The following is a 17,488-nucleotide window of genomic DNA, read 5'->3' as shown; positions in this document are numbered from 1 at the left end:
TCTTCCAATGCCTTCCAGTGTTTTCGAGCCGTCAGTGTAATCTTAGATAGTGCTGCCCCTCAGTAGTAGTGTACATTGCCCTGGAGCGCAGACACAGACGAGCTTTTGCAGCTTCGATATTTGAAGGCCTACCGAAGACTGTGTTGCCTTAGATTAACGACTTCATTTGTGGGGTTATGTCAGTCAATGACTAACTTTAGAGACAATATGCAAATATCTACTAATTCACATTATAATGCCGTTGCAACTTCTTTGTCAACCACACATTGTATTAATTTTTGTTTTTTTGTTGTTTCCTTTTTGTGTTTGATTATAACGTTAATCCAAACAATATACAATTGTAACAACATTTTAAGTGTTTCATTTGAAATTTATCTCCACACTTAAAACCAATTTTCCATAAACTTGTCACACTCCTACAGACTTACTTTTTATCGTTTTGCTGGAAAAGATTTCAAAACCAAACGACTGTAAATATACTAGTTGGTGTGCGAAAGTGTGGTACGACTGCATTCGTAGTATTCCCCACCCCTCTCAGCTGCATATTATTTATTTAATTGCTTACGAAAAAATGCAGCAACAACATTTTGGCAACTACCTTGGCCTGCGCATGACAGGCGACAGAGACATTAAATGCAGTTAAAAAGTCCCGAAAATTGCTGATTGCCACAGTTAAAACTTGAATGTCGTGCCGATGCTGTTCTTACAGCGACATTTTCAATTTGTTTTTGTTGTTTGTCGCCAAAGTGCAACTAAGCGACTCTTACGTTTGTGGTCGCGCATTTTTTTGACTGTGTGCATTGTTATTAGGGTGACGCTTCTTTGGTAGGGCAATATTTCGGAATTTTAGTAATTCCGAGCTTCGAGCAGCTTCCATGCTTTATGTTTTCTGCACACAATAATATTTGTAAACCAAGAAAAGTGAACTATATACAATATTAAGTTTACCCTGAAGCTTGTAACAACCGAGAAGAAGACGTTGGAGATATAGGTAGGTCAAGCTGAGCTGAGTCGTCTGCTTGTCTGTATATATCCTCATTTTTTAGATATTGCACATGTTATTTTCTCCTCAAAAAGCTGCTCGTTTATTGAAACCGCCGATATCGGACCACTATAAGATATAATTGCCACACAAACTGACCCATCAAGTCAAGCGCGTGTATGAAAAACATTTTTATTTGAAAAGATATCTTCACAAAATTTGTCAGAAATTATTGTACAAGGTAAGGCTACAATCTCCAAAAATATTTTCCAGATCGGATCATTATAGCATATAGCTGCCATACAAACTGACCGACCAGTATACAAATAATGATAGCTTTATGTTATAAAAAATGCACCTGTGAAGGGTATTAACGTTTTTTCTTGTTCTATTTTTTTTTTCTACCACCCTAATGTTATATAGGTACTCACGTGTTCCAGATTTATTGATTTTGCCAAGCAATTGCCAACCCACATGCATCTGTATGACCAAACCTCGGCGACATAAAGCAATTTATTGCATTTGCGGCATTTATACGCACGAAAGTAACGATACTGCTGCTGCTGCGCTGCTGTGTGTGTATGTGTGCTCATGCCTCCGCCAACACAATAACCAACTGACTTAATTCCATTGCAACAGGAGTAAAGTAAAAGTCAAAGCGAATGCATATTTATATAGCCAGCCAGCCTATTGCTCGGGTGGTTCGGTTGTTGCTGTTTTGCAGCGTTTGCGTAACGCTGTTCCTTGTTGTTTCTGTTGGCAGCTATGTGCACATACGAGTATATTTTGCGCTCGTTGCCGTTGCATGTAAATTTTTCGACACTTTTCGCTGAAATTTGATTATGTTTTACTGCACGCGTAGATACGAAATCACGCTTTGCAACTTTTACTGCACAGAATTGTTGTTGTTGTTGTTGTTGTTCGTGTGCACAAGTTTACTCAAAGGCATTGTCAAACTGGTATTTTACGATGTGTCCCTTCACTATCTCAGTTGGCTGTTTTATGTTAATATTAAATTGAGAGGGTGATCGTTTATTACACCTGCGTATATATTTATATGTATATTCATATATGTGTGTTTATAGGTATGCCGTATACATATATTCAAACTGTACATTTTAAGATTTTTTATTATATCGGGTGATTTTTTAAGAGCTTGATAACTTTTTTAAAAAAAAAAACGCATAAAATTTGCAAAATCTCATCGGTTCTTTATTTGAAACGTTAGATTGGTTCATGACATTTACTTTTTGAAGATAATTTCATTTAAATGTTGACCGCGGCTGCGTCTTAGGTGGTCCATTCGGAAAGTCCAATTTTGGGCACGTCGAATTTTCAGTGAATGGGCCCTAGAAAAGTTGGCAGAAAATCCGCTTTTTTATCGACAAATTTTGTTCAGCGATGAGGCTCATTTCTGGTTGAATGGCTACGTAAATAAGCAAAATTGCCGCATTTGGGGTGAAGAGCAACCAGAAGCCGTTCAAGAACTGCCCATGCATCCCGAAAAATGCACTGTTTGGTGTGGTTTGTACGCTGGTGGAATCATTGAACCGTATTTTTTCAAAGATGCTTTTGGACGCAACGTTACGGTGAATGGCGATCGCTATCGTTCGATGCTAACAAACTTTTTGTTGCCAAAAATGGAAGAACTGAACTTGGTTGACATGTGGTTTAAACAAGATGGCGCTACATGCCACACAGCTCGCGATTCTATGGCCATTTTGAGGGAAAACTTCGGAGAACAATTCATCTCAAGAAATGGACCCGTAAGTTAAGTTGGCCACCAAGATCATGCGATTTAACGCCTTTAGACTATTTTTTGTGGGGCTACGTCAAGTCTAAAGTCTACAGAAATAAGCCAGCAACTATTCCAGCTTTGGAAGACAACATTTCCGAAGAAATTCGGGCTATTCCGGCCGAAATGCTCGGAATTTTTTATTGGACTTTCCGAATGGACCACCTAAGACGCAGCCGCGGTCAACATTTAAATGAAATTATCTTCAAAAATAAATGTCATGAACCAATCTAACGTTTCAAATAGAACCGATGAGATTTGCAAATTTTATGCGTTTTTTTTTAAAAAAAGTTATTTATAAAAAATCACCCGATATAAGTTTAATGGCTCTCACTCGTTTAATTTTATTTAAATTTTGTCATTTTTTTGAGGTTTTTGATCGTTGTAAATAAATATATTACTCATACGTACTGTCAACCTTTCTGCCAAAAATATTGCGTTGAAAATGTGTGAGATTTTTTTTGGTGTCAGAAAGGAGAGAGGTCAAGGTAGAAAAAATCACTATCAAAAAAATGTAAAAACATAAAAGCTTTTAGATTATGCATGGCTGGAGTAAAGAAAATTGCGTTACCTCCCTTTTTTGATGCTGCAAATAAATGATGCATCTCCAATTATATTGTTTTTGAAGTGGTAATAAAAGAATTATGTTTAGTATTTTATATGCGAGTGCTGAGTCGATTTAGTAGTATCCGTTTGTGGGATATCAATCGAAATTTTGTATTTTGTATAATTTTGCTCATTTGTCGAAACCACCACGACCTCACAGCTACCAACTGCCGCTCAAAATCAAGCTCTTGTATTGAAAATCTTTTTTTCGACAAGGTATCATTAAGAAATTTTTTATAGATTATTGCCTAAGACAATCCTCCGATGATATTGTTTGAATCGGATCACTATATCATACCACTATCATTCGAACCGACCGTTCCCAATCAAGTTTTTGTATGGAACCTTTTTTAAACTTTAAACGTTTTTTCGTATTTTTCGTACAAGTTCAATTAAACATAGATTTATGCATTCAGTATCGCACATTTCTTCATCTCATCTAGGAAACATATTCTTCGTTACTTTCATAAATCTGTATGCTTAGTCTAAAGTCTACATAAATATGTAGGTTGTCGTTCAGAATTATCTTCGACCTCATTGCCATGAAGCATTTGTAGTTAAATCAAAGAAAAGCTGTTTTTTTATTGTACCGCGTGCCACATAAAAACATGAATGTTGCTCTAAGCTGATAATACATGCCCAATGCATTATAAAGACATTATTACATATAAGTATTTATTGTTGACTTAAAGCCACAGCTGTTTTTATATAATACCCGCATATTATTATGTAATGACATATCTACATATGATATTAACCATAGAAACTATCGGCTGTACTTAAATCATTTTGGAGACAAACAAAATTAAAGTTCACTTTCTGATACTTTTCATATTATTACAGTGAAATGTAAATAAAAAACTCAATATTGAATTCTTTGATGATACGTTGTTTTGCATTTCCATGTAATCAAATTCAATCCGGACTGAAAAAAAAAAATTTAAAAAATCTTTATTATCGCCCTCAAAATAGGCTTTTGTTTTGAACGTCGACAAGTATTCGTCGAAATATTTTTTCTAGGTTGATATGATCCAACAAAGAAGTTTCATAATCACGTTAACGTCTGCGAAACAATACTTTCCGACTACCAGGATGTCATGAAATATATTATTATTGGCGATGAGTCTTGGATCTATGCTTACGATCCGAAAACAAACGGTCAATCGGCCAAATATTGTGGCAAAGGTGAGCCAGAAGCCGAAAAAATCACATCAAAGCAGGTCAAAAATCAAGTTTATGTTGACATTTTTCTTCGATTATCGAGTTGTTGTGCAGTCCGAATTGCGCCCGAACGTCCAAACTGTCAACAAGGAATACAATTTGACTGTAATGCATCGTATGTACGAAGTTGTTCGTAAAAAGAATCTTGAAATGTAGGTCGACAAATCTTGATTTTTGCACCACGATAAAGCCCCGTTGCATTCTGCATTGATTCTTCGTGAGTTTCTCGCCAAATGTTCAAGCAATATCGTATCGCAACCGCCGTATTCGCCTGATTTAACTCCGTGTAACTTTCGGCTATTCAGCAAACTCAAACGATCGCTTCGGGGAAACCGTTTGAGTTAATTGAAAACATTAAACCTGAATAACTACGCGCATTGAAGGCCATTCCAGAAATTGACTGTAGCAACTGTGTCGAGGATTGAAAAAAACGTTGGTACAAAGTTTTGAGGCCAAGGGGTATTACTTTGAGTTAGATGACATTGATTTTTAAGAATAAATTAAAATTATGAACAACGTCTTACTATTTTTTGCTCATAGTAATAAGCTTAGGCTGCGAAAGCCATCAGTGCCCTCAGCGAATTTCAGTATTTTCGGTTTTAGCTCACTTTTGACCGCCATTCGTTAGATTGTTGGATATTTTCGACTTAAAATTCATAGACCCACGTCTCGTCCACAATAATGATGCGTTTGTTGAAAGTAGGGTCATTAGTTATGTTGTTTAGCGTCTCTTTTGCGACCTCTACTCGACGTCGTTTTTGCAAAAGATTCAAGTCTTTTGATACGAGTCTAGCATTGACACGCTACAACATAAACCACAATCTATTAGATCGATCCATAAGAGATGTTGAGATCTTCTGCTATCTCTCTGGCAATTTTAAGCACAGTTAAGCAATTTCAAGCACTGTTTCTTTACCTTGTTCGATGGTATGGATGGACGATTCACATGAGTCAAGTTTTCGACCTTCACTGAGTGCTCGTAAATACTAGTACTTGTGTTGATGATTCAGGATATTCCTTCAAACACTTTGCAACATTCTCAATGATTGCCGAGGCGTACGTGATTCCATTCGAAACACATAAAATTTCAAACAAACTCTTTGTTCACTTTTTGTTCCATGGTAAAAACTGTCAGACAAACTTTTCGAACATAAAACTGGGGGCCTATTCTGTAACTCGATTCGAAAAAAAATGTACTCGAATTCGGATTTTTTATATTCTGTAACTCGATTTTCGGATTTTCAAGCCAATTTTCGAATAAAATATTCGTTAGCTTTTGAGTTGTAGAAAGCGAAAACGAAATTTGTACGTATTTATTCTGGCACAGGGTGGTACAACTTTCGCATAATTATAAAGTAGATCCGAATTTCGAATGGAAAATATTTACGAATCGAGATACAGAATAGGGCCCCAGGTTAAACTTAGTTATATAAGGTTTTTCGAAAGTAGACCGATAGGGACAGCAAACGACGCTATATTTTTTCCCGCTTTTTTGACATTTCTTTTCAGTAAGGTTTGCCACTTCATCATGGAAAGATACGATCCAACAACGAGTCGAAATTATTAATATTTACAACCGAAATTCGGATTCAGTGGCCTTAACTTTAAGAGCAATGTACTATTGGTATTTTCGGGAAGGAAAATTGATATTCACAATTTGATAATTTCAAGAGTATATCAAAGAGTCAAAATCTATAAGTGCATACCAGAACTCCCTCCCTCTACAAATCTGTTAAACAAAAGTAATACAAATACTACATATAAATAATAAAAAAAAGGTATTTTAATGCCATTAAGATACTTTTTATTTTTAGCTCATTTTTTCTTCGTATGAGTAAGAACTAGCTCTAAACAAATATATTAAGCCAAGAAAGAAGACGTAAGAAAAATTGCAAAATAATGAAATGTCTTTAAACGCCAATATTCAATACTTGTAAAAAACTCTATAAGCAACTCTATGAGTTTTGAAGGCAAATACGTTTTTGTTATTGAGATTCTGCGTAATCACTGTCGGTAAGTGGTATTACTATTTAGCATCGATACCACTCCTTCACAGAAAATTAATGAGCTCTTCGTCTACAACAGCTTATAAACACTAAATAAAAAACCATGTATGCAATGTCAGTAAAAAATATATATACAACATTCTTATTTTATAGATATTGAGTTAAGTTTTTGTATACAGCATGAAATACTGATTATTGTATGTTCGGAAGGTCGTGAGTGCACTTGCAATAGATGCTTACGTCATAAATGGATTGACCAAGAAGCACTGCGGCTAATTTTAAAGAAAACAAAGAATGGTCGAAAGTCGTGAACTATTTGTGCAAGTACTTTAAATAAGTTTAATAGTTAATCATAACTCGATTTCCTTGTAGAACCCTTCATCTGTCGAAAGCTCTATTTCGTTATCTTTCGAAGTACGTAGTAATATTTATAATACTTTTGGCTATTGTGCGTTATATATGAAATCTCATTTTATTTTTTACTACTACCTAAAATTTTAAATATATAAATGCCTAGACAATAAAATATTATAAGTTGAGATTTGCTGCCTTAAAGGTGCAATGATCCATGCATTACAACCTTTCTTGCATAATAAATGCCCGCAAATATATATGTATTTCCATGTAAAAATAGAAATTGCATTAGTGAAGGTTGATCTATTTTACGGCGCTTGCACAAAAATGGGGGCTTGTCAATATGAGTTCATGATTGACAGTGACATTTTCGTGTCATGCATTCAATTTTCTTCTTCTTCATACTGCATTAGCATAGACGCTTTGTTGAAATGCTCAGCTTTTAATTAACGTATATATACAGCGTCTACCAATAAGAATAACTTGATTTTGACAGCTCGTGGCGGCCATGTTTGTTTACGGATTTATGTCAAGTTTTGTCAGTGTGTTCAGTAAGGTTTGTCATTTTATCATGCCACGTTTCACTTTAGTATAACACTTTGAAATTGTCCAAGAGATGATCTCAGATGAGCCCCATTTCTGCCTTAATGGCTTTGTCCACAAAGAAAATTGTCCTCGTGTGGTTCATGAAACGATATTGCATTTTCAAAAATTTACCGTTTGCTGCGGATATGGTATCATCGGGCCTTATTTCTTTAGAAATGAGGTAGGAATTGCCGTTACCATCAATAGCGAGCTTTGTAACAAGAATTTCGTCGAAAACGGTTACATTTACGGTTGAATTTCTCATACATACTATTCGAACCTATAAAATTCTTTAAAAATAGGGTTATCATTGTGAGGCAGTCAGCTTGTATTGCAGCTAATAGGATAGAGGAACAATATGTACAATAATCCAAATCAAATGAAAAAGCTGTCCGTGTAAATACTTTTTCCGATCGTTCAGTTTGTATGGCAGGTATATGCTATATTAATTAGATGGTATGAAAAGGCTTTATAGGAGCCGGGGTCAAATTTGGACTATGGGCGTGACTCCGCCCACATTTGTGTAAAAATCCTTATTTCTGAACCTACTCGACCGATATCAACCAAATTTGGTACATAACATATTACTTTTTAATTTATACTTTTTTCTGTAAGTTGGTAGTACTGTTAGTGACATTTATGCTAAATATTCATTAGTATTAGTTTGGATTTTTGTGAGCCTCCAAAAGTGAATTCTTCGATTTTTATTATGTCTGAATTTATTGAACAAAGAAGTGCGATAATGCACCATCTCATACTGTATTGGTTATTCGTGCTCATTTCGCCACATTTTCATCTAATATCGTGCCGCAACCACCGCTGTCTGATTTACCTTCGTGTAACTTCTGGCTATTCAGCAAATTCACATGACCACTCCGAAGACAGCGTTTTGACTCAATTGAGGATATAAAAACTGAATCGAAGAAGGCGTGATGGCCATCATGAGGGAGAATTTTTCCAAGTGCTATGATGACTGGAAAATTCGTTGGCATAAGTGTATTGCAGCGGGAGGGGATTACTTTGAAAGAGATGAAATGGACAAAATTAACCTTTCAATTTGATCACAGTAGTGCTTCTGATATTCCGATTTCTCTGTGCAAAAATGAGTGAAATCGGACTATAACCACGACTACTTCCCATATAACACAAATTTGAAAGCACCAATTAATATAACGGAATAAAACTTTGCATGAATAATGCCTTTTAAATGTGCCATCTTATGGCCAAACATTTTCTAAATCGAACAGAAATTATTCAAGCCCCTGGGTACCGAATAAGTAGCTATAGTTGAGTTTTTACCGATAATATCGATCAATGATTGATTGAATCGGGTCAATACTTCCCTTAGCCCCCACATACCTGATATAAAGATTTTCGAACTTCCGGAGGATTTTATACCGCGTATATCGGCGGTGAAATGTAAGAAAATGAAAGAGCGTATTTTGAAGTTGAACCCTTTCACTTCATTTTCCAATACTGCAAGTTGCAAGAGTATAAAATGTTCGGTTGCACCCTAACTTAATCCTATCTTAGTGCGCTTGCGAACGACTTCTAAAATTTAAAAGAAAATTTTTTAAAGCAATAATATACTCAGGGAGCTCTATAATACTTTCCTAGGCGAGATTGCTGGCATTTGAAAATATACTATATACACTATAGTCTGATAATTATACCTGAACAGGGTATATTAAGTTTGTCACGAAGTTTGTAACACCCAGTAGGAAACGTCGGAGACCCTATAAAGTATATATATAAATGATCAGTATGTTGAGCTGAGTCGATTTAGTCATGTCCGTCTGTCTGTATATATACGAACAAGTCCCCTAGTTTTTAATTAAGATATCGTTTTGAAATTTTGCTAATGTCATTTTCTCTTCAAGAAGCTGCTCATTTGTCGGAACTGCCGATATCGGACCACTATAACATATAGCTGCCATACAAACTAAACGATCAGAATCAAGTTCTTGTATGGAAAACTTTCACATTTGACAATGTATCTTCACCAAATTTGGTGCAGATTATTTTCTAAGGCAACAATGTAATCTCCGAAGAAATGGTTCACATCGGTTAACTATAACATATAGCTGTCATACAAACTGAACGATCAGAATCAAGTTCTTGTATGGAAAACTTTCACATTTGACAATGTATCTTCACCAAATTTGGTACAGACTATTTTCTAAGGCAACAATGTAATCTCCGAAAAAATTGTTCAGATCGGTTAATTATAGCATATAGCTTCCATAAAAACTGGACACATAGTTACTAAAAGAAATGCACCTGTGAAGGGTATATTAGTTTCGGTGCAGCCGAAGTTAACGTTTTTTCTTGTTTTATTTATGCGTTTTGTATGTATGTATACTTCGCAATATTTAAAACAGAAAAACTAACGTCAAATGCGTGGGAAATATTTCTTTATTTACAGTGATTCATACATACATATGTATATACTTGTATATAGAATAGATGTTAACAAGTAACATCATTTAATAATGAGAGCAAAGCGATCTAGTATCTATACATTTGCTGTCTTCGATTCGACAAGCCTTAGAGAGAAGCATATGGCACAAACTATACTTGTTTATTTTCTATAAACAAATATAATTTATTTCGAATCTAAGTTTTGGAAATAATAATTAAAATTAAATATTAAAAAACGTATTTTCATTTTTGAAAGTATTTTATCGTATTAACCATTTACAATGATAAAACTAGTCTAAAATGTGCAAAACTATGCTTGATATCAACTGATATTTTAGGAGTATATCTATCCATTTTTTAAGAATACACAGTGACATGTTTTGTAGAAAAAATTAAATATTTTTCGAGTGACACACTATCCCGGACAGCGCCAAGACATGCTCTCCACTGCTGCAGTGATTCCGGTGTTCCGGTTTTCGCACAAATTTTGGCAAAACTAAAAACTGAATGTGGGTTTCTAATGTTTGGATCTTTTGTGCTAATTTGAACCTCAATTCTCACCAGTGAGACACACCTTCTTGGTCGTAGCCTACAATATATGAAACCAAACTGTATAGATAAAATAATGCAACCAGAATATTTTTAAAATTTAATAAATTATTTCTGCCACAAATTTTTATTTGAATTAAATTTTCATTTCCATGCACTCAACATAATTCAATTTGCTCCGCTTTTCAGACAATAATTCCCACGCATTGCTTGTCAGTTGTTTTTCAGCTTAAATTATTTCGAATTCCATGCATACACTCAATGTTCTATATTTTAAAATTACAGAACTAAACAAGTGCGGCCGATTTTTCGTTTGCATTATTTGTTATTTGTGAGTAGTGAAATATGAATGCGTTTTACTTACACAAATATTTCTATGTTTGTATGTATAAAAATATCTAGAATTATCAGTTTATGTACTTTTCGTTTTGTTGTGCATTTTTGTGGCGAATAAAAACGCTTCAGAAAAAATTTTTTATACGCACATACATACAAGTACACACATACAAAATGAATTCCATATTTGGTTACAAAAATGTGAAGTATGAACTCATCGAATAACAATTACATGGCGATAATGGAATTTTGTATTTATAAACATGTATTATTTAAGACGTAAAATAATAATTAAATTTTTGTAAAATCTACGTTATTTCGATATAAAATACTTATTAGAAAAAAAGATTTTCTTATTTGTTACACATTCTACACTTTTTGTTCCGCTTTATCAGTCACATTTACTTCAGCACCTAACTTCAAGCCGTTACACGCTTAGAATTCAATTAGCTACTGTTACTGTGGGCCGTTTTATATAAAATTCAAATGATGATATTTTGACAGTTCTTTGACATTTGAAATTTTCATTTCTTATATTCTCCATATTTTAAAATAGATCGTTCAGTTGTGTGTTTCGAAGTTTTGGCGAATTTAGATTCTAACGCAGGTTAGTCAAAAATATCACATAAAATATATTTCAATTGTCCAAGATTCTTACACTGGATCTAAATAACGGGTGATCCAAGTGAAGGTACTTTTTTCAATAGCCTTTTTTTGAGAGATCACGCGTAAGTCGTATCAAGCTGTCATGTTATTTTTGTTCAGTATTGTTTGGCATTTCATCATGGAAAGACTTACGCCTTCACAATAGTTTACAAATCGTTCAACTTTCTTACGAAAACTCACGTTCTGTAAAGAATATGTACAAAATACAGCTTGTGCAAGAACTGAAGCCGCTCGACCTTTCCAAGCGACATAGCTTCGCTCTATGGGCTCTTGAAAGTTTTGCTCAGTGATGAGGCCCACTTCTGGCTCAATGGGTATTTAAACAAGCAAAATTGTCGCCTTTGGGACGAAAAGCAATCTGAAAAGATTCAAGAGCTGCCATTTAATCCAGAAAAAACAACGGTTTGGTGTGGTTTTTGGACCGGTGGGATCATCAAAAAACGTTTCGGGCCGAGCTTGGTGACCTGATCGGGTGATATCACACCGTTAGAGTTTTTTCTGTGGGGATATGTAAAGTCTAAAGGTTATGCGAACAATCCGGCTTCGATTCAGACCGTGGAGCGAAACATCATGCGTGTCATTCGCCAGTTACCGTTGAAATGCTCGAACTAGTCATCGAAAATTGGACTCTACGGATGGACCATCCGAGACGTAGCCGCGGCCAACTTTTGAAAGACATAATACATTCTAAAGAATGTAATAAACATTCCCCATTAAATTCAAAGTTTCCGTGTTTTTTTTTTTTTTTTTTTTTTTTTTTTTTGAAGTAAAGAACTTCGAAATGGGTCATCCCTTATTATGAGATATTTTCTAATCGAGAGCAAATTTCATCTCTTTGCATCATGACAGACATGCGGGCTGCTGCTTATTACGCCCTGAACAGGATATATTAAGTTTGTCACGAAGTTTGTATATATAAATGATCAATATGTCGAGCTGAGTCGATTTAGCCATGTCCGTCTGTCTGTCTGTCTGTATATATACGAACTAGTCCATCAGTTTTTAAGATAACGTTTTGAAATTTTGCAAACGTCATTTTCTCTTCAAGAAGCTGCTCATTTGTCGGAACGGCCGATATCGGATCACTATAACATATACCTGCCATACAAACTGAACGATCAGAATCAAGTTCTTGTATGGAAAACTTTTCACATTTGACAAGATATATTCACGAAATTGGGTATATATTATTTCCTAAAGCAACAATGTAATCTCCGAAGAAATTGATGAGATCGGTTAACTATAGCATATAGCTGTCATACAAACTGAACAAATAGTTACTAACAGAAATGCAACTGTGAAGGGTATTTAGCTTCGGTGCAACCGAAGTTAACGTTTTTTCTTGTTTTGATTTCAATTACAAATTTAATAAAAATAAATAAATAACAATATATGTATATGTATATTTATTTTAAATAATTTAATAAACTATAATTCTTCAAATTCTAACAATTCGTTACGGTTATGTAATAATCATATACATATTCTCCCATTCCCATTCGCTTTTAACATAGTCACCCGATTTGTTAATTTGTAGCGAATTTCGTCTAAAATGCATGCTGTGCATAAAACCCAGAGTGGCTTTATCACTAATTTCCGCTACTTGTTTGCTGTGTGATACTATATTTAAGTAAATAACAAGCAGTTTTGTTAAATTTCACGCTAAAAATGTCACTAACCGGCTGGTAGATAATGCTTGTGTGCTGGAATCTGAAAATTCGATATTAAGTAGAGACTTTCAGGTCATTCTTCTGGGCCATGATTCAGCAATCCAACTGTGCAATAGAAAATTATAGAAGTAAAACTGGAAAGAATGTATCGTTGATTGGGTGAGAAGAGCGGAGAATGCAAAATGAAATACAAAAACCAATAAGTATCTTTGGAAAATAGACAGAAAAATTAAATTGTTTTCACTTTTTGTTCTCTATTTTCCTAATTAACCAATTAAGTTCTCCAAACAGACATAATAAGTTCATTGCCAGAACGAAATATATTAAAACAAGTTAGAAAAATTAAGTTCAAGTGGAACCGCTCTCATAAATGAAATATGATGTTCGAAAAGAGTTTTCGCCTGAAATCCTAAAAATATTCGCTGCAGAGTACCCGGCAGTACTATTGAATATGTACAACGCCTGCCTCGAAGCCGGAAAGTTAGCTGAATCCTGGAAACAGCAACGGCTGGTGCTAATCAGCAAGGGAAGAAATCCCAACTTGCCGTCAGCATACCGTCCGCTATGCATGCTATGAAAGGCTACTTAAACGTCAGACTCGAAGAGCTGGCGACTTTAGATGTCCGATACGCCTTCAACAACGCTAGATAAGAGGATACAATCAAGCAGCACTTCGCTCTATTCTATGCCCAGACTTGTAGAACATCAGCTTCGACGCTATATTCAAACTCGAAATGCCAGACGAATTGTACTTAATGAGCTAGACGGACGACATTGCAGCAGTAAATACAGCATGAGGCACAGAAGAGCCCGGACGCAAGCATGGCTAGACTCACACAATGTCCAGCTCACTAAGAAAACAACAGAGCTATGATATTCTTAGGACACAAAAAGCAGTAAGCAAAACTACCTAGGCGTACGACTGAACCCCAGACTAACTTTCTGGGTACAATTCCATTATGCCGTAGGAAAGGCAGCCCAACCTAGCAGACTAGTGGCCAACATAGGGATCCTAGCTAAGAAAAGAGAAAGATTATAATGTCGACGACAATCTGCGTCCTATTATACGGAGCAAAAATCTGAGCAGATGTCCTTAAAAAGGAAAACCGGCGTAAGGTAGTGGACCGAGTGCACCTCACCGCAGCACACAGAGTTGCATCAGGCAATACAATATTAGTTGTAAGTGGTAATGCCCCAATTGATTTTCTGACATACGAAAGGAAAAAGCTAAAGCGGAGAGAGCTAAAGAAAACATCCGAAAATAACAAAAGTGCAACAGAACAAATAAAGAAAATACGATAACTACATGACAACGAAGATGGGAGAATGAGAGTCACTGAAGATGGACGGCCAGACTAATAAAAGACCTAAACTTATTTATAATTAACTTAAAATAACATTTACCATTATTGTTGTTTACTTTTATTTTCTCTCCTTAATCTAAAATTATTACTAGTAAAAATAGTATTAAAATACCTACATATTTCAATATACTATATATTCTTTCGTATGAATATGTGTGCACCATATTAAGTAAATATTTATGCATAAATATGTACAACTTAAAATTTAGTGCTCAGAGGTAAGCTGTTGTTCTGTAAATAGTATATTATAGCCCAATAAAAATAGATAAAAAAATAAAATGTATAAAGCAAACAATAGTATTAAAACCAAATTACTAATTGAATTTTAATTTTCTCGAGACAATATTTGTCCAATGTGTTTGTTGACTTTAAGCTTTTGTCAATATTGTACCACCTGTCTCTAGTGTCGATTGAAATTTTTTGGAGCGATCATTTTATTTGCTTATGACATTGACATTTTGGAATACATTATGGGTGATTACTATTAAAAGTTCGTAAGATGGGTTTTTATATAAAAAATTCTGCCAAAAGTTGCTTTTCTAAAGTATGGAAAAGTTCAAAAATTTTCATAAAAGCATTAGCTAGAAATGAAGCATAGAATGTTTTTGTATACCAAATATGTACACGAACTAGTTCATCAGTTTTTGAGATATCGATCTGAAATTTCATTTTCCTTTTCTCCAAAAGAAGCTACTCATTTGTCGGAATTGCCGATATCGGACCACAATGGACTATAGCTGTCATACGAGCAAAGCTAATATATCAAAATAAAGTTGTTGTATGGAAACTTTTTGATTTTTGGACGATATAATAGCTTCGATGCAAACGATGTTGACGTTTTTTCTTGTTTTCCTTCATTTATTATATCTTTCAGAGCCACAATTGCATTTTTGTTGAAGTCTTCTTCCTTATCGACTTCAACAAAAGTCGTGGGGTATTTAAAGAGAATATGAATTTAAAAATTTTACCGATTTTTTTTAAGTTTAAAATATTTGTGATCATGCCGATCGATTGGCTATTGGTTATGTTTGTTTAAGTACCTTTGACTGGTGTATCCACACAGGTTTTTCTCGGTATGCAATCTGTAAAAATTAATCTTATATGGTGTAGTATACTGTGCTCGATTAGAGAATTTATAACAATTTATTGCTTTTCGAAAATCAAAGAAAACCTGGGATCAATTTCAGCGACTTTCCAAGTAAACAGAGGGACTTCTTTAATTTTAGACGCCCTGTATCTTCATGTCTCATTCTAGACATTTTTCACTCAGTTACCCATTACCAGCATGCACCTCAAATGATTGACTTTTCACTCATTTTCTACATTTGAACTATTGCTACTTGGCTATAAGCGCAAGTGGTAATGACTGTCAAAGCTTTATTCGGATTTTACCGATAGTTTTATGTAGTGACGTGAGTGGTCGTCACATTTTTCACGTCATTTTCACTCGTCTGCGCAACACTCATACAGTGTCAAATATTAACTGTTGTTTACTAATTGTTGCTTTACTGCGTTCCAATACTTTATTGATATATTTTTTTCTACTTGTTTATTTACAGCTTGAACGTGCGAATGATACTGCTGGTGCGCGATCCACGGGGTACAATGCAATCGCGCAAGCATCGCGACTGGTGTGCCGGCAATAGGGACTGCGAGAATCCGCATTACGTATGCCAAGATCTCGTGGACGATTATCATGCAGCTGTGGAACTACTAAAGGAGCATTCGTCGCGTTTCAGGTAAGATAATATTCGTAGAAGTTGTGTAGTATAGATTTAGTAGGATTCAAAGAACTATTATGCTGGACAAACTCTTGAAAATCGGACTAAATTGTTGGATGGTCATTATTAATATTTTATAATCATAATTTCATATCGAAGATAAATGAACGCTTAACATATAATAAATTTATTATCCAAGACTTGAAACGCAATTCAAAGATCTAGCAGATTTTCAAATATTCAATTGTATTCTCAAACAAAAAAGTTTCTTATCCAATAGTCGCACAGGCAATACATTAGTCGATTCGTACCTGAGGCACCCTGAACGAATAATAGTTTATATCAGCTGATCAAAAATGACCCGGACTATCCCCGAATCCCAAATTTGTTTTCCTAGATTCAACTATTTTAGTGGCACACGAAAACACCCCTATCTGTTTTTTCAATTGTTTCCTAGAACAATAGGAAAGGTTGTGAAGTCATCGACAACCTTCCTCATGCGAGTCGTTCACTCATATCTCTTAATGACGGTAACATAGAGACAAATAAGGAAATTTTGCTATAATAGCAGAGCATCTCAACAACTCCTAGGAATCGACTCAACACATTTTGGTACATGTTTTGTGTATGAAGCATTTCAATGCTAGACCCTTACTAAAAGACCTTAATCGTTTACAAAAAAACAACACAAAAACTGAAAAAAAAATCCGCTGAAGGTTCTGACGTCATCCGAGACTAAGATTTGTATTAAAATACGTGAAAATGTAGTTTTTTTTGTTAGTCCGGTTCAAATTTGATCAGATGGTTTGGTACTAATTTCGGAGTGAAACCTGCTATTAGATGTGAAACCTCAATCTTTTACAAAAAGGAGGCAGAAACCGAAAAAAAAACAAAATTCGTAGAAGGCTCTGAGGCCTTCCGAGGCTAAGATTTGTATTAAAATACGTGAAAATGTATGTAGCTATTTTTGTCAGTCTAGGTCAAATTTGATTAGATTGTACTTTGGTGCTGATTTCGGGATGAAACCGACTTTTAGATTTGATCTTTGCATGAATCCGAGGGTATGAAGCATGTCAATGCTAAGCCCATACTAAAAAAACCTCAATCTTTTACAAAAACAGCGCTAAAATCGAAAAAAAATAAATTCACTAAAGGCTCTGAAGGCCATCTTAGGTCAAGACTTGTATTAAAATAGGTTAAAATGTACTTTTT

At 34.9% G+C, this 17,488-nt stretch overlaps 1 protein-coding gene across 3 annotated transcripts in view; it reads left to right on the top strand.

Annotated features, from left to right (window-relative positions):
* LOC126753244 (carbohydrate sulfotransferase 4) overlaps positions 1–17,488 on the top strand; it is an 87,574-nt gene that overhangs the window by 67,964 nt on the left and 2,122 nt on the right. For all 3 annotated transcript variants that reach the window (XM_050464507.1, XM_050464505.1, XM_050464506.1), the window contains exon 3: positions 16,115–16,294. In XM_050464507.1, the coding sequence (XP_050320464.1) occupies positions 16,115–16,294 (180 nt within the window). The remainder of the gene's footprint in view (positions 1–16,114; positions 16,295–17,488) is intronic.

The sequence above is a fragment of the Bactrocera neohumeralis genome, chromosome 3 (assembly GCF_024586455.1).
Source record: "Bactrocera neohumeralis isolate Rockhampton chromosome 3, APGP_CSIRO_Bneo_wtdbg2-racon-allhic-juicebox.fasta_v2, whole genome shotgun sequence".
NCBI classification, from domain to species: Eukaryota; Metazoa; Arthropoda; class Insecta; order Diptera; family Tephritidae; genus Bactrocera; species Bactrocera neohumeralis.
This window is presented reverse-complemented; position numbering and strand designations above follow the sequence as displayed.